The sequence below is a fragment of the Lampetra fluviatilis genome, chromosome 56 (genome assembly GCF_964198595.1).
Source record: "Lampetra fluviatilis chromosome 56, kcLamFluv1.1, whole genome shotgun sequence".
NCBI lineage: Eukaryota > Metazoa > Chordata > Hyperoartia > Petromyzontiformes > Petromyzontidae > Lampetra > Lampetra fluviatilis.
Window position 1 is genome coordinate 3,506,975 of NC_136330.1, and position 18,757 is coordinate 3,525,731.

General features: G+C 50.2%; 1 protein-coding gene across 2 annotated transcripts in view; it reads right to left on the minus strand.

Moving 5' to 3' along the window:
- Positions 1–18,757, minus strand: part of LOC144950087 (E3 ubiquitin-protein ligase RNF13-like) — a 93,980-nt gene that overhangs the window by 29,478 nt on the left and 45,745 nt on the right. For both annotated transcript variants that reach the window (XM_078880107.1, XM_078880108.1), the window contains 3 exons: positions 17,855–17,945; positions 14,008–14,113; positions 13,257–13,350 (listed from right to left, as the gene is read on the minus strand). In XM_078880107.1, coding sequence (XP_078736233.1) covers positions 13,257–13,350; positions 14,008–14,113; positions 17,855–17,945 — 291 coding nt within the window. The remainder of the gene's footprint in view (positions 1–13,256; positions 13,351–14,007; positions 14,114–17,854; positions 17,946–18,757) is intronic.

The following is an 18,757-nucleotide window of genomic DNA, read 5'->3' on the forward strand; positions in this document are numbered from 1 at the left end:
CAAAACAAACAAAAAATGTCGCGACCGTCTCCTGCCGTTTTTGGACCAGAGGTCACTTTGAAGGTGGTCTCAAAAGATAGCTCAGTGATATCGCCCACCCGCCCCCCCCGTCCACGAGCGAGAGGATCCGAAACAGACGCTTCGACGGGAAAGAAACCTGGGAGGGAAATTGCACACGGCGACGAAAAAGTTCCCCCGACAGCGATGGGGGTGGTGGGGGGTGGTGGGGGGTGTTGGGGGGTGGTGGGGGGTGGTGGGGGGTGGTGAGGGCTTCAATTTTGAAAGGAATCTTCGTGCGGTTGTCAACGCATTCCTTTGCACGCCAAGTGGAAAGTACGGAATGAATAAAACCCCCGCAGGTGAGAGTTCCTGTCGGTAACGCCAACAACCACCCCCCCCCCCCCAAAACTCACTTGAACAAAAAAAGCTGAAGGCTAAAACTCCTCCCGGTTAAGCTTATAAAATTGCCGGTTAAAGTGCTGCTAGCGATAACCTGTTCGGTCCGGCACACGGCGCATGATTTATTTATTTTTAGCGATTTCATTATCGTTCATATACTTTGCACCTCTGCAGTTTATTGTTGTTGTCACTTTTTGACTCGCCCCGACTGGACATCTGCGAAAAAGAGCTTTGTAGGTCATCCGATTCCTCCAGTATAAGGACTCTGATGAAGTGGTAGTTTGGTGAGACACCAGGAAACATCCGCCGGGCTTTATTTCCCCAGTGATGATGCAGACCACACTGCTGCAGAGGGTTCAAAAACCATTACATATATACACAAAGATCCCCCGTGTAGCCTCAACAGACTGTTGGGGCAAGTGCTGTTAGCGAGGAACGGCTACGAAGGCCGGCACGGCACACGAGGGGGTGGGTGGCCAGCACCACGCCCGGCCGCCTTCGTCTGCCCAGTAGCGATGTTTACGCACCGCACCAGGTACTCATTTGAGGCCGAGTCGACCTAGGGGAGGCCAAGGACGAGGTCAGATAATCGTCACCGGTGTTGACCGTGAGTGGGAATCGAACCCGGGTCAGTGCACTAACCACTACGATACCGCTCCCCACATGACATATATATTTACACACACATAAAACACACATATATATAAACTTAAAGGCATTTGTCAGTCTGCTACTGGATCGAGGGCTCACCATGACGTGTCAGTCACGGCGCTTGCTTGACCGGACCTCACGGCACTTGTTGCAAAGTGGATCATTTGTTTATAAAAAACACCGTTACATTTGTTTTTCATTTGTTTATCGGCCTCCTGCGTTTATAGCGTTTACGCCGATCAACGCGGGTAAGCTGACGGCGAGGAAGCCCAGGGACCGGTTCGGACTAAACTCTCCACCAACGTTCACCGTGGGACGGCAATGGAATTCAGATTGATGGGAGGTCACAAACAGCCACAAAAACGCTAACCAGTTCATAAAGCGATGGACCAAAAAAAATTGGCATTGGGATTTTTTTTCATGCAATGCGATTATCAAGAATGTTAAACCACTCCCACCCGCCCGCCCGCCCCTCCATGCCACCACCAACCACCCTCCAACCCACCCAAACGAACAACTCAAAGCTTTGGCGAAGTTTGGATCCAGTGAAGTGGAGTGGACTGTGAAGATGGCGCTGGGTGCACACTCTGCCCCCCAGGCGAGGAGGTGTGGGGTAGCATTCCTCCTTGTAGAGTCCCCCATAAAAACCGTTTGAAGCCCGCAGCACAAATTTTTTTTCTCACCCAGCGAGCCTAAACAAGTCTCTGGACCAACGGAGCTCATTGGTGTCTCTGCGGCGAACGCGTTGAGTTGGGGGGGGGGGAGGAACGCCAATATTCAATGCTGTTCTCGGCACTAAAATGCATTTAAAAAAAAATATCTAATTGGAAACAAAATTTAGTGTTTCGGAAGCATTTGGTTTTGCGGGACGGAAGCCAACGCGGCGTTGACTGGTGAAAAACGCCTTTGGCATATTTGCGAGGTGGAACTTACGGCTCTGGTTTGGGTCTCAAAAGATTTTGGCATCACCCTTTCGTCAACTTGGCCATCGAAACGTTGCAATTTGAAAAACTCCACGCGCTTCAATCCGGCGGCTGCCTGCACGCAAAGCTAACAATCATATCATCTACAAAAGTTTTGCTCTCGTCACGTCGAACAAAGAATAAGAGCTGCTCAACGAATTGGCATTATCACGTGGACATTGACAGGAGCCAAATACTTTAAAACGCATGTTTCTGAATGTGGAGGGAAAACCCGGAGGACACGGAGAAAAATCAACACGACCACGGGGAGTACGAAAAAACTCAAAATATACAGCGTCAGGGTCGGGATCAAACCCACAACCTCCTGCATGCCAGGCGGGGTAATGAACATCTCCCCACTCTGTAAAACCCACAACAGGCCCACGCACAGCCTCACGACTGTCAGATTACATTATTTTTTTATGAATTAACTGATCGCAATAAAATGTAATCTATCTTTGGAAACGTTTAAACATCTTTGTTTAACTAAGACAGGCCGAAATATAAACTCGTTCCTCGTGATGGTTTTTTGCTCACTTGGGATGTTTGGCCAACTGTTTTTTTCTTTGTATTATTGTTTCATGCGTGAGGAAGCGAGCATGTTTTCATCAGCGCGAGTCACACGCCGCAAGCTGGCACTCATCCCAGATTCGGCTCCATTGCCGGTCGCTTGCCCGGCCTCGGCGTCCCAGCAGACTTCCCGGAGAAAATCAATGATTCCTTCTTTTGTGAAATCTCCTTACGAGCAAGCCAAGCCAGCCCCCCCCCACTCCCCCAATGCATTGGATTAATAATGAATCGCGCACGTCATTTTACTCTTGAAGAATTGTGCCCAAGTCCTGGCCGCACAATGGACTACGGGCCTTACACCGCCGTGTGGCGTTAACGGTTATATCACGCTTGACCCGCAATTCAGTAAGTCACCGGAGGCAGTTGAAACAATGGGGCACACTTTCTCAAATCCTCCCCAACTCTGCGGTGGCGAGATGTCAAATACCTCGCCTGGTATGCAGGAGGTCACGTGTTCGATACAGACCCTGACGCCTGCTGGCTGTATATTCGGAGTTTGCGTGTTCTCTCTCCCCGTGGTCGTGCGAATTTTTCTCCAGGTCCTTCGGTTTCCCCCCCCCACATTTAGAATCGACATCACGCGTTGAAAGTATTTGGCTGCTGTATATTTCCGCATGATAAGCCACCGCTTCGTTGAGCTATCAACTGGAGCCAGGTCGCTTCTGTAAAAGAACCATGTAGCTCAGTGGGTCTTGCCTGGTAAAATAAAAATAGTTTAGTTTATTATATTTGGGTACACCACGGTTAAGTCGGTCGGCCCGCTGCATGTGGTGGTGGGGCGGGGCGGGGGGGTAAAAGTTTGCGTACTCCAATCTCTTCCAAGCCACGTGGCCCCATGTGGAAGCATATGCCAAACGCCCTCTCACGAGGAGCATCTGAGAGAGCTCCCTTGAGAACGGAGGGGCGGGCAGCGGGACTTAAGATTCCTGCTCCTCGTTGTACAAAAATCAGGAAATCGAACCGGTGGCCTCCGGATTTATAATATTTGTTGGTCTTTTTCCCTAACTGTATTATCCCCCACCCCCCCCCCCCGTGTGCCGCCGGGTGTCATGTCACGAGCCAAGCGAATCCACTTGCGTCTCTCTCACACGGCAGTGTTGACCCCCCCACCCCCAACCCGTGGCCATCGTCTCAGGTCGCAGCTTTCGGCTTCTGCCTCTGCCTCAGCTCAGGCTTGAGCCAACTCAGGCTTGAGCCAGCTCAGGCTTGAGCCAGCTCAGCAACTCTCACAGACGGCTCGAGCGAGCAGCTCAGCCGTGGCCTGGCTCGGAATCGGCTCCGTGGAAATCCTGACCATGGCAGGGACCACGATCAAGAGCTGGCTCAGGTTAAACGCCGTGGCGGCTTTGAGCCGGCTCACCTGGGCCAGAGCCAAGCCCGAGCCAAGCCGTGACTAAGAGTTACAGGCCACACGGTGTTTTAAAAAAATACAATAACGAGCCATAGAAGTGGATATGACAGAGATAGCTCTGTGAGATCCATTCCAGTGACCCTTTGGTCGAACGCGGGAGGAGGCAGCACTTTCACACCCGTCGTGCTACAGGGGATTTCAGCGTTGTCGGTCTTTTGACAACAAAAGCAGATACACAGTTTTACATTTCTCCGAGCTGGAATTTAGCCAAATTAAGAGCGACATTGGTTGTTTTGTTTTCTTTCAGGTAGCAGTCATTGGCGACCAGGCAAGATTAGTCCATCAACTCTCAGCGCGAGAATCTGTTCTGATCACGGGTGGACCCCAAACCTGGATTAGAACCCAGGAACACAACGGAGCCGGCCTTGCTGCTCTCACCCCCGTGCCACCAGGTCTCTCATTCGAGTCGTGTACAGTACCTTTTTTTTCCCTATTCTTTGGGTCTTTCGGTAAAGTCACGTAGATGTTTTTTTTTTCTTCTTCTTACCAACCCATGCCACATACCTGAGGGTGAGTGACAGTAGCAGAGTGCTCTGTCTGAGCATGCCTCAAGCGACACAAAGACGGCCCAAACCGAATCCTAGCATCGCTCACCACCCTCCTGTTTAATGTGCTTCCAACAAAAATATTTTTTTAAGGCCATACCCCTACAAGACAATAATCGCTCCCGGTTTCTGAAACCGGTCCCCGAGTTCGGTTATCACCGTCTCATCGTTAACCCAGCAAAGCTTCGCCGAGCCTCATGACTCCTTTGCAGGAGGATCCCGGCTAAGTGCTTGCAACACGGTGTAATCCAAAATGAGTACTGCGCCAGGTAAGTTTTCAGCAATTGGGATGTTTGGCCAATGCCAGCTGCTCTTCGCTATGGGACGGCTATGGGAGGAAACCGGATGCACTGCAGGAAATCCACGCAGAACAAGGTAGTGAGAACACACAAACTCCAAACAGCAAGGCACCCGAGTCAGGATTCGAACCCAGTTGCTTCTTGCTGCGTGCGGGGAACAAGCGTTACCACAGCCGCCCATATCGTGGCGGCAACCCCTAACATCCTCGTAGTTCGAAATGTACATCCGCGTAGATGTTTCCTTAAACAAAAGAATCAGGTTTCCTCCCCCCCACACACACATGCAAAACGCTCATTTAATGGCAATGGACGACAAAAAAAACAACAACCGACCAACGCAGGGCAATCCAGACGAAGAGTCTCGCCCGAGACTCGATGACCTTTGCGCTGCGTTAACAATGCAAACATATAAAAGCCCTTATAAGCAGTTGCATTTGGAGGTATTCTTTGGTTCTTTCGGTAAAGTCACGTATAAAGATAAAATAATAAATTCAATAATAGCATACTACGACGTTTCGATTGCAACACAAGCAATCATCATCAGGTATAAAAGAAATATCAACAAAAATCTAACCAGAAAACTATAGACAGACATATAAGCAGACAGATATCACGAAGATACACAGAGAGAGAACACGTATCGGCACAAAGAGAAAGATCGTCTCTGTGACGAGGCCTATTATTGAATTTATTATTTTATCTTTACACGTGACTTTACCGAAAGAACCAAAGAATAATTCCTGCAGTCACGAAAGCTCCAAAATTAAGATTGCATTTGGAGGCTTCCCCCTCCTTTCTCTCCGATGACCGCTTGTGTTGCGATCGAAACGTCGTGGGTTTTTTACTTTTATTATTTTCAATAGATTATTTAATATTTATTTTATTATCTGTTACTTTTATCTTATTTTCTACCTACGTGACTTTACCAAAAGAACCAAGAATATAAAAATACACACGTGCCTACTGTAACCTGGCCTACGGCCAAATCGCCCGGAATGCACCCCATCTCATCAGATTGTCGGAAGCTAAGCAGTTTCGGACCTGGGATGGCGACTGGATGGGTGACCACCACCATCACCACCACCATGTGCACAGCGGGATGTCACGTGTCACGGAGCAACGCGGGGTGAGCAGCAGCAGTGGGCAGCGTAGCAAAATGTACGTTCGCTGAACTTCTTTCGCACCGTACGTAGCCAACCGTGCGAGTCGCAGGTGCGGGGGGAAGGACAACAACACTAAACACGAAAAGCAGTGAAAGAAATTAGTTTTCAATGTAGTGTAGTGTATAGTAATGTAGTGTAGTATACAGTAGTATAGTGTATAGTAATGTAGTGTAGTATACAGTAGTATAGTGTATAGTAATGTAGCTGTATAGTGTAGTGTATAGTAGTGTAGTGTATAGTGTAGTGTATAGTAGTGTAGTGTATAGTAGTGTAGTGTATAGTAGTGTAGTGTATAGTAGTGTAGTATATAGTAGTGTAGTGTATAGTAGTGTAGTATATAGTAGTGTAGTGTATAGTAGTGTAGTATAATAGTGTAGTGTATAGTAATGTAGTGTATAGTGTAGTATGTGTGCAGCACAGCATTATGTCCAACTTCTTTCGCACCGTACGTAGCCAACCGTGCTAACGAGAGGTGCGTGGTGGGTGCGGCGGGGGACAACAAACTCCACTGGAGCACAGGGATACTTCTACGCTCCCTTCCTGCCCTCCGGCACAAACTCATCCAGCGCCGCCCCCCAATCCAGCAGCGGATCGACAAAGAGTCGTACTTCGATTTAAAGCTTTCGTGACTGCAGGGATTCATCTTCTTGGTTCTTTCGGTAAAGTCACGTAGAATGGAAACAGCCGTCATCAGGTGAATACCAGGTCTGGCACCTGATGACGGCTGCTTGCGTTGTGGCCGAAACGTCGTGAGAATTATTTTATTATGTTTTATTTTATTATTTTTTATTGTTTCCATTCTACGTGACTTTACCGAAATAACCAAGAAGATGAAACAGTCGTACGTTAACGCGCGACGACAGTGGCCGCGACGGAGAGTCGGAGCGCGTGGGGGGGGTGGGGGGAGGTGGTGGATCACGAGAGATGAGCTCCCCGTTCCCCGGCCGCGACCCGTACAGTGCGCGCGCAGGCCGGACGACACGGCGGCGTGGCCGTCTGGCGCGTCTCTGCTTTGCAGGGCTGGCGGCTGTTGGCGGCGGGCGTCTCCAGGCCGCCTCGCATCAGATGTGATCGTGTGTCGACGGAGGAATGTGCCATTAAGCCTCTGGCTTCTTACGCGCAGCACTGTGCGCGCGCGCGCGCTCACGCACGCGCAAATGCATCCGCGTGAGCGCGCAAATGTGTATACGCGTGAGCGCAATTACGAGCCGCGCGCATGCGCGTGCGTAGGACGGTAGCGTTGCGGTTAGAGCACGGCGCTATGAATCCAGCGAGCAGAGGAGTTCGAATTCCCAGCCGTGGCTAACCGACGTCAGTGGCGATTATCCGAATCTCCCCGTGTACGTGCGCACTGCATGTGGGCGAGCGGTGGTGCAGTGGCCGCAAGCCGCGTCACGAACCCGACAACTTGAGTTCGATTCCCGGCAATGGTCAATGTTAGTGGCGAGTGGTATCTTGACTGGGGAGACAAAGGCGGTCGGGGTCACGGTGCTGGCCACACCACCCCCTCATGTGCCGTGCCGAAGCTTCGTGGGTACTCGCGAACAGCATCCGCCACGCGATGGCTTTACAGCTGTAGCACTTGTCCCAAAATTCTGTTGTGGCTATGCGGGGGATCTTTGCCTTGGTATTCGGCAGCAGCAGCAGTGGCCTTATGGTTATACAGCGGAGTGCACTGCAATCCCCGTGACCCAGACTCACCCCGGATTTGATTACCAACCACATTAAAGATCAACACCAGTGGCAAATTGTATCTGAAGCCCGCCTGGATTAGATTAACCCTAAACCGAGCACTTAGTGCTGCAATGAACGATCAAAGGCAAACAGCGCCCAATTTTAACGGTCTTAAGAGGCTAATATTTGGGGGTATCTTTATGTCGGCAACATACATTGAACTTATTTCGCACCGTATGTAGCCAACCATGCTAATCGGAGGTGCGGGGGAAGAACAAACTATGGGTCTCTGTGTGAGTCTGTGGTCTCTGTGTAAGTGTCTATGGGTCTCCGTGTGAGTCTATGGGTCTCTGTGTGAGTCTATGGGTCTCTGTGTGAGTCTATGGGTCTCCGTGTGAGTCTATGGATCTCCGTGTGAGTCTATGGGTCTTCGTGTGAGTCTGTGGGTCTCTGTGTAAGTGTCTATGGGTGTCTGTGTGAATCTATGGGTCTCTGTGTGAGTGTATGGGTCTCTGTGTGAGTATATGGGTCTCTGTGTGAGTCTATGGGTCTCCGTGTGAGTCTATGGGTCTCCGTGTGAGTCTATGGGTCTTCGTGTGAGTCTATGGGTCTCTGTGTGAGTTTATGGGTCTCCGTGTAAGTGTCTATGGGTCTCTGTGTGAATCTATGGGTCTCTGTGTGAGTCTATGGGTCTCTGTGTGAGTCTATGGGTCTCTGTGTGAGTCTATGGGTCTCTGTGTGAGTCTATGGGTCTCTGTGTGAGTCTATGGGTCTCTGTGTGAGTCTGTGGGTCTCTGTGTGAGTCTATGGGTCTCCGTGTAAGTGTCAATGGGTCTCCGTGTGAGTCTATGGGTATCCGTGTGAGTTTATGGGTCTCTGTGTGAGTCTATGGTCCTCCGTGTGAGTTTATGGGTCTCCGTGTAAGTGTCAATGGGTCTCCGTGTGAGTCTATGGGTATCCGTGTGAGTCTGTGGGTCTCTGTGTAAGTGTCTATGGGTCTCTGTGTGAGTCTATGGGTCTCTATGTGAATATATGGGTCTCTGTGTGAGTCTATGGGTCTCTGTGTGAGTCTATGGGTCTCTGTGTGAGTCTATGGGTCTCTGTGTGAGTCTATGGGTCTCTGTGTGAGTCTATGGGTCTCTGTGTGAGTCTATGGGTCTCTGTGTGAGTCTATGGGTCTCTGTGTGAGTCTATGGGTCTCTGTGTGAGTCTGTGGGTCTCTGTGTGAGTCTATGGGTCTCTGTGTGATTCTATGGGTCTCCGTGTTAGTCTATGGGTCTCTGTGTGAGTCTATGGGTCTCTGTGTGAGTCTATGGGTCTCTGTGTGAGTCTGTGGGTCTCTGTGTGAGTCTATGGGTCTCTGTGTGAGTCTGTGGGTCTCTGTGTGAGTCTATGGGTCTCTGTGTGAGTCTGTGGTTCTCCGTGTGAGTCTATGGGTCTCCGTGTGAGTCTATGGGTATCCGTGTGAGTTTATGGGTCTCTGTGTGAGTCTATGGTCCTCCGTGTGAGTTTATGGGTCTCCGTGTAAGTGTCAATGGGTCTCCGTGTGAGTCTATGGGTATCCGTGTGAGTTTATGGGTCTCCGTGTAAGTGTCTATGGGTCTCTGTGTGAGTCTATGGGTCTCTGTGTGAGTCTATGGGTCTCTGTGTGAGTCTGTGGGTCTCTGCGTGAGTCTATGGGTCTCTGCGTGAGTCTATGGGTCTCCGTGTGAGTCTATGGGTCGCCGTGTGAGTCTGTGGGTCTCTGTGTAAGTGTCTATGGGTCTCTGTGTGAGTCTATGGGTCTCTGTGTGAATCTATGGGTCTCTGTGTGTCTATGGGTCTTCGTGTGAGTCTATGGGTCTCTGTGTAAGTGTCTATGGGTCTCCGTGTCAGTCTGTGGGTCTCTGTGTGAGTCTATGGGTCTCTGTGTGAGTCTATGGGTCTCTGTGTGAGTCTATGGGTCTCTGTGTAAGTGTCTGTGGGTCTCTGTGTGAATCTATGGGTCTCTGTGTGAGTCTATGGGTCTCTGTATAAGTGTCTATGGGTCTCTGTGTGAGTCTATGTATGTACGCTGAACTTCTTTCGCACCGTGCGTAGCCAACCGTGCAAATCGGAGGTGCGATGGAAGGACAATAAACTAAAACACAAAGAGCAGTTCTAAAGGTCAATCCCCTGCTAGATGAAGACCTCCCCATGTGGTGAAGGTCACACGAGTCTATATGCAGCTTGGTGAAGCAGGGGGAATACATCACTTGCCACTGATATTAGTTAGCCGTGGCCGGTGATCAAACTCGGCGTTCTGGGTGAATCACGCAGTGCGCCACCAATCCAACCCCTGACATTAATAATACGCGCATTTGAAAATAAACAGCACGCATAGACAAAACGTCAACGCGTCCGTCAGTAATACTGTGGTCCATATTCTTGGTTCTTTCGGTAAAGTCACGTAGAAGGGAAACAATAAAATAAATAAATAAATATACAAATAAAAAACAATAAAATTCTCACGACGTTTCGACTACAACACAAGCAATCATCATCAGGTGACTTTACCGAAAGAACCAAGAATATGAATCCCTGCAGTCACGAAAGCTTTAAATCAAAATTTAATACTGTGGTCGTCATGGAGAAAAATATACGATGTAGGCGACGTTCCGGGCATAGGCCCTTCTTCATGGCACGCGGATCGCGTGGCCAGAGAGACGCAGCGGACAATAAGAGTCGGAGACCGCCCTTCATGGTGAAAAGGTGATTCAGGTGCATTATATTTTCAGGTTAGGAGCCGAGGTGGAATGACCGTCCAAAACGCACACCCCAAATGATTTTTTACGTTAAGTTAAAATGGGAAAAGCCGATTTACGCTGAAAAAATTTAATCGTATTACGCGTGGCATTTTATATCGATAACGCATCATCCCCCTTCCGTAAATCGAGGCGTAGCCGCACAATGCATTTCACTGCACTGCCCTCTGCTGTAAACAACTCAGCAGCAGCCCATGATGCTCGGTCGTCACGACGCTGGGCCAATGCCGGTTGGTGACGGTGAGGATGATGATGAGAGAGCCACGCAAACTCGAAATATACAACAGGCGTCAGAGTCGGGATAGAACACACGGCATCCTGCATACCAGGCGAGGGAGTTAACATCTCATAGCCACCGTGATGATGATGAGAGAGAGAGACACGCAAACTCCAAAAATACAGCAGGCGTCAGAGTCGGGATCGAACCCACGGCCTCCTGCATACCAAGCTAGGGAGTTAACATCTCATAGCCACCGTGATGATGATGAGAGAGAGAGACACGCAAACTCCAAAAATACAGCAGGCGTCAGAGTCGGGATCGAACCCACGGCCTCCTGCGTACCAGGCGAGGGAGTTAACATCTCCTAGCCACTGCGATGATGATGAGAGAGAGAGACACGCAAACTCCAAATATACAGTAGCAGGCGTCAGAGTCGGGATCGAGCCCACGACCTCCTGTCCACCAGGCGAGGTAGTTAACATCTCCTAGCCACCGTGGCGCCCCATAATGCTGCGCAATTCCCCTTTCCGCCCACAAAATAGCCGTGCAGCGGCTTGGCACCCTCATCTCCATGGTGACCGCCCATCACAGCACTCTCCAGGCTCAAACCCGCTTAGCTTCTGAGATTTTTTCTTAAATCGGGCGAACTCTAGGAGATTTGGCCATACTTCATCCGCACTTATCGCAGCCAACCGTGCTCATCGGAGGTGCGGGAGGAACGACAACAAACTAAAAACAAAAAAAGCAGTTCTAAAGAAATTAGTTTTCAACCGAGAGGATTTCAAAGTGCGTAGCTCCGGTGGCTTCCTGATATCGGAAGGAAGAGCGTTCCAGACGGCCGGTGAGAGAAGGCTCCGCGCGATTCTCGGGCCTGTGCTCGGAGGGTGTCGTCCAGGAGGGTGTTTGGCCGAAACACTTACGGAGCACTTTTTTTTTGTTCCGGCGTAGGAGGAACTCGTGGCACGCAGACAGAAACACGTTGCCAAACGGCGGGGGCAAACCGCGTGCCGAGCGGGTGACGCGCGGGCGATTTTTGGCCGCGCGAACCCGGTGCCGCCCCCGGTTTGCCCTGGCTAACGTCTCCCCGAGGGGAAGGTTCGCCCTGTCAAGTGACGAGTCGCAGGCTTCTTCCTGGGATCCATCCCTCAGACGAGGCCTCCCGCTATTTACCGCGCAACTTGAGTGGCGTGCCGAACGATACCGACATCGACGATCGGGAGATGGCGCGCAGACGGGAGGAGGCGTCGGTGAAACGCGCGAGCATCACTGTCTGGTCGTGTTGCCGATACGAAAGGTCACGGGGGCAGTGTTCTCTGCAACAGTGAGTCACTGTTTGCCGTGACTTGGCCAAATGAACGATCTGCGGTGAATGCGTACCGCGCGCCAAGAAACATTACAAGTGAGGGCGAGGGTTCCTGGACAGGCTCGGCTGAATAAGACGAACAGGACCGACTGTGTGCGAACGTGGCGAGTGTTGCTGGATGGAATGCCCTTTGCAAATGTTACAAATTGATACAATCCACACTCGAGCACTTGCGCTCACACAAGCGTGCGCACAAATGCGCACAAACACACACACAATCGCATGCATGAGCTGCCCCACCCCCGACAGACTGTTATTACATGATCGTGAATGTAAGCAACGGTAAAAAAAAAAATCGAGCCGATCACGTGTCCCTGCTCTGGATAACTGAAGTTGTTTCAGAGGTAATTCCATGACACAGGGTGGTACACTGCCAGCTGCTACAGCTGCGAGTGGAATTTTTTTCTTGTTTCATGACATGATGCTGGTGGCACAAGCTGAACGTATTTGGAGGGAAGGGAGGGGGGGGGTAAAGTAAACAAACCGTAGAAAACACGCTGGCCATTCACAGCTCTTGAGCACCGCCGATTGGCTACGTATGGCGCGAAATAAGTTCAAACATATATACGTACATCCACATACGTGACAAAGCCGTCTGCTTGACACAACAACAACAACAAAGCACAGGGTTGAGGGAACCTAAGGCCTACAGGCCAGGCTTCATTTCATACGGCCAGTGGCCGCATTGGAGGCCTGCCACTAGCGAAATGGTCCGCGAATCATATTTATCTGGGCACTGCAAGCATCTTTGTCGCACTCAGAGGGCACTTAATATTTTTTCCACCTTGCATCTGTACCTAACTCTCTCTCTGGCACCCTCTTGCTCTCATATTGTGTTTGCACTGTTTTTTTTAGTATTGTTTATCACGTGCGTTTCGTTAACGGCTGTTACACACACCTTGTTTGTTAGGTTTACAATAATCCTTAAACGAACTATTTAAAGCTCTTTTTTTACTTTACCAGGTAAGGCCCGCTGACCTATATAGCTCTTTCTTGGGGTGAGGAGGGGCGGGGTGAGGAGGGGCGGGGTGAGGAGGGGCGGGGTGAGGAGGGGCGGGGTGAGGAGGGGCGGGGTGAGGAGGGGCGGGGTGAGTAGGGGCGGGGTGGTGAGGGGCCGGGTGAGGAGGGGCGGGGTGAGGAGGGGCCGGGTGAGGAGGGGCGGGGTGAGGAGGAGGAGGAGCGGCAGGGTGATGAGCGGCGGGGCGGTGCGAGTGACCTTTCTCGAAGCGGTGCATGGGGATCTTCTTGAGCTGCCGCTTGCTCAGCCGGTTCCTGCGGGCTCGCCGGCGCTCACGAACGCAACGCGCCACCTGAGGGGGGGAGGGGGGGGGGGGCAGGGACAACGCGCGGGGGTCGGGGAGAGAGGGGGGCAGCTCGTGACGACCAGAATCAGAATCTTCATCGTGACTGCAAGAGGAGGAAATCCGATGAGCTATGAAGCTCTGTTTCAAAGGTGTCCCAGTATGGACGGGGAGGGGGGGTGTGTCAGCAGTTTTACGACAGCAAGCAATACGTACAAAATAAAACCACGATAGGAGTGGCGAAAATATGGAGAAAGGTAAGCAAGTGACTAAATATGAGCTTCAAATAATAATTAATAATATATATGTCCGATTTATCAATACTGGGCAAGACAGAAAAAGCATAACAGTCCCAGACCACACCAAGATGACACACAGCAGTAGCCCCTCAATAAATTGGCGCATTAACATTGAACTATCGACAACTTCCAGCCCCCCTCCAACCCCCTCCCCCCACCCAGGTGAGCAAACGTTGTGCAAAATAAAATTAAAAGTTAATAATGATTCATTATTTTATTTTATTTCCATTATTAACTTTTAATTTAATTTTTTACCTACGTGACTTTACCGAAAAAACCTAAGCGCATGAATCCTCGCAGTCACGAAAGCTTCAAATATAGAACAAACGTTGTGAGTCGGGGGGCTACGCGCCGGCACGCCACGTACCCCGAACACGAGCAGGATCACGAGGCACAGGCCGACGATGACGAGGAATGGGATGAAGAGGTACTCCAGCGAGAAGGGGTCCTTGGCTCCCAGGAATATGACGGCACTGCCAGGGTCGGACGGACGGAGAGGAGGGGGGGGTACAGCACGCGGGCCGAGTTCAACGGGGGGGGGGGCCTCGCGGCGGACGGATGGACGACGTTCGCAAGCACGAACCACCGCGGCGCGTCGGGCTAAATTTTCGGTCGCCGAACGAACGCGTTACGAGGTCGCGCTCGTTCCACGCAGCGCAGAGCGCTTGCCGCAGATGAACCGCGGGAACCTCGCCGATGTCGTCAGGGAGCGTACGCCATCGTCGCGCGAACCTCCGGTCATCCTTGCAGCGGCGGCGGCTTTTGGCGAGCCGTGGAGCAAAGACGTTCAAGGGCGCTTTTGGGTGCGCTTCTGCGGACGTCTGGAACGCTCTTCCGATATTAGGAAGCCACTGGAGTTTTAAATCATCCAGATTGAAAACTCGTTTCCTTAGAGCTGCTTTCTGTGTTTAGTTTGTTGTCCTTCCCCCGCACCTCCGATTAGCATGGTTGGCTACGTACGGTGCGAAAGAAGTTCAAACTATTTTGTATTTTACCAGGTAAGGCCCACTGAGCTATGTAGCTCTTTTCAGAAGTGACCTGGCCACAAATGATAGCTCAACGAAGTGGCTTATCATCATGTGGAAATTGACAGCAGCCAAATACTCAAAAAACGCATGTTTCAAAAATGTGGTGAGAAAAACCGGAGGAGAAAAATCCACGCGACCACAGCGAGAACACGAAAACTCCAAATATACAGCAGCAGGCGTCAGGGTCGGGATCGAACCCACGACCTCCTGCATACCAGGCGACCGTGATGATGATGAGAGAGAGAGACACGCAAACTCCAAATATACAGCAGGCGTCAGGGTCGGGATCGAACCCACGACCTCCTGCATACCAGGCGACCGTGATGATGATGAGAGAGAGAGACATACAAACTCCAAATATACAGCAGGCATTAGGGTCGGGATCGAACCCACGACCTCCTGCATACCAGGCTAGGTAGTCAACATCTCCTAGCCACCGTGGGAATGGGATTAACGTGTGGCCTGCCGCAGCTATTCGCAAGTCCTCGTCAGAGTGAGGCAAGGATACCGTCCCCTTCCCTCCCCCATTTTCTACGATCCTCCAGCTGTGTCAGACTGGGCCACCATCGCGCGCGCGCACACACACAGCCCGACCTTACCCGGCAGGTGACACATCGGTGGTGCAGATGTAATTTCACTCAAAACAAATAACAATTAAGCGAGCAAACACCAACCGGCTGAAGTTGGGGGGGTCGGGGGTGTGGTGGGGGGGATGCACAACAAAACGCATTTCCAAAAATAACTCGCCACGTTCAGTGCCGGATTATGCTGGTGCGGGGCCTGTAGCACGATGTTATTATAAAGGGGCCCTAAATAAATAAAAACATAAATATTAAAACACACATTTTTAACTTGCATAGTAAAGTAATTGTATTTCTCCATTTGCTATGCAGCCAGAAAATATGACAAATCGCTAAACCTTAAACACCCAGCCGTTCATAAAAGTTTAAGGTGGTATAGTACTATAGTAATAGAGCAAGTGCAGAATCACTGAACCGGAATTGATAGATTTAAAGCATTTAGCGCGAGGCCCGTCTTCACCTGAGGACGGCTGCTTGCATTGTGGCCAAAACGTCGTGAGAATTATTTTATTATGTTTTATTTTTATTATTTTATTACTTCCCTTCTACGTGACTTTACCGAAAGAACCAAGAAGATGAATCCCTGCAGTCACGAAAGCTTTAAATCGAAACGTCTGATAATTTTCGACAATACCACAGCAAATGTGCCGGGCTCTGTAGACCACATGGAGAGGGTTCCAGGCGTGCGTTGACAATGATGGCGGACAAGTGGAGGCTCTTTGACTTTTTGTAGCTATTAAACATTACATTTGTGACCATGTTACAGTGCATTATCCGTTCTTTTCCCATTAAAAACGATAGTGGCATGTTAGTTGTTAACATTTGTTGAAGCACCCTGTATATACAACAGGACAACATTGTGGACGAGGCGATTTAGCCGAGACTTTACGTTAGCCGATCAATAAACTAAACCAAAGAGTAATTCCTGCAGTCACGAAAGCTCCAAATTAAGTTCAATAAACTAAACTTTGTCCGTCCTAGTCTCAGTGGGCTTTACCTGGTGAAATAATAATAATATTACTTGGTTCTTTCGGTAAAGTCACGTAGATAGAAAGTGAACATAACAGCCAGTCATGACTTGAACGGGTGGATAACGTCCTTCCAGTGATTGCCGAGTTTGTACCCATAAACCCTCCCCCCATAGAGGCGGTTAAATTTTGACTTAAGGCCCAGTCACCGTAGGCATATAATCATTTACGATGGAAACGCCGATTGCAGAAATGTTTTAAATCGGGGTCCCTTCCGGACACACGGTCACCCGTGTCCGTTAGGAAAGCCGACTCGCCGCGAGTTATTTCCGCTCTCTCCCGCCCGGACGCTTGCAAGCGAGCGTTATTTCATTATTAAATCCCCCAAAAAAAACACGCACGGGCTTAAAAACTATCGCTGAACCACGACAAACAACGGGGTGACCCGCGGGGAGTACAATGGGAGTGAGTAGCCTTGGGTGGTTTCCCGTCGGCCGACGACGCTCGGCGCTTTCTTGGGAATAACGACAACGCGCCGCCGCGCGGCGGTTGCGCTTGCTGCCGCTCGCCGCTAAAGACGCGGCCGCACCGGAGGTTCTCCCCGGTGAGCTCACGGCGAACCCGAGGGTGGGGGGGTGGCTTGAGAAAACTCTCGTCGGGGACTCTTTAAACAAGGGGCGAGGGAACCGTTGTTGTTGTTGTCTTTCTGACCCAGGACTTTCACATGCGGCATTAGCTGCGCAAAGCGCACGGCAATATGCAAACGCGCCTCGGTCATGGGAGGGGGGGGGCTTTCAGGTGCGCTTCTGCGGCCGTCTGGAACGCTCTTCCATCCGATACTAGGAAGCCACTGGAGCTACGATGCACTTTTAAATCATCTAGATTGACAAACTCAATTCTTTACAGCTGCCTTTTGTGTCATTTCCCCCGCACCTCCTAACAGCACGGTTGGCTACGTACATCCAACATACAACATACGTACATTCAACATACGTACAAGAGGAACTTGCATTGACAGATATTTCTACCACGTGTCCCGAGATGACATCGCTCTTCGATGGTCTAAAGCATCCACACAGCGTGGTTGCGATTCATTCAGGAGGGGTAACTTGTCAGACAGATTGTACGGGGCACATATTTAACCGGAATGACCTCTGAACCCTTTGTGACATCACGGGGTCACCATGTCACACCAAGACACACGTACAGCCAAGTCCCTCACCTCACTCAACCGACTTGTCGTGTCAGTCGAGAACCTACCCCAACCGCAGCACAATCTAACGTAATCCATTCAAACCTTTAAACGTTTAGTCTTTTTCTTCACCCCCAAGCTGATCCCGATCGCTAGCGCCGTCACGTCACGTGACGCCGAATCCGTGCGGATCGCTCGCAGAGCAGTGCAACCCCTATGGCGTGAAAGAACAGCCCGTGGAAGTGGACATTACAGAGCCACCACCGACATCCCGTCGCGTGCCCTGCGGTGCCACGCAGCGCAATAAGTAGGTCCCACGCACGCAGCAGGCGGCGGCGCGTTTCTCGCGACGGCGATTCTGACCGTCGAGACGCGTTACGCGAACGGTGCGTAAACCGACGGAAGGGCAATGAAGGGGGTTTTTGTTGTTGTTGGTAGGACGCACTTATCGCTGTACGAGTAGTAGGTCTTCAGGAGAAGACCCGCTGTCTCGCCAACGAACACCGATGGAATTATTATCTGTCTGAAGATGGTCACTGCAAGACAAGAGGCAGAACAAACGACCACGGGTATAATTAAAGCGCGCGTAAAGCATTCGAGAAGACACTCAAAACAAGCTAAGACTAAACCATTTTTTATTTAACCAGGTAACGCCCACTGAGCTGTAATAGCTCGTTTTTAAAACGCGACGTGGCCACAAATTATAGGCTCAACCAAGTGGCTTATGATGTGGAAATTTATAGCAGCCAAATATTCTAAACGCGCGACGTTGATTCTAAATGTGGAGCGAAAAAGCGGTGGGGCCTTGCCATATCGTCTGTATTGTTCCGACTCTCTATAAGCCCAAGATAGCAGTTGAACATAAATTACACACTATTTTTAATGCAGGAATCGTAAGCGTAATAATTTATTTTGATATATTAATAATTGCATAATATAATAAAACATCACGTTACATTGTTAACATTATACATGTACTTTTATTTTAAACAAATGGCCCACAATGAAAAGTGCGGTGAAGTATAGTCAAAATATTCCCCGTGATACGGCATATGACGAAGGCCTTCAGCGAGTAGTGAATAATAATCATGAACATATGGTTAAGAAACTTGGTCACGACCGAACAATACGGACCAAAATCTTCAAGGTGTGCATGGATATTGCATGATTGTCATTGCACAGAGAGACGGAAAGTGGAACACGTGGATTAGAAAACATTCAGGTCAATGACATCATTCTCACTGTTCAGAATAGCAAGCGAGCTTGGGCAGGAAACATTGCTAGGAGGGTTGATGGGCCAACGGACCTGAATAAACGCATTCCTGCGGAGGGAGCTGGTAGGAACGTT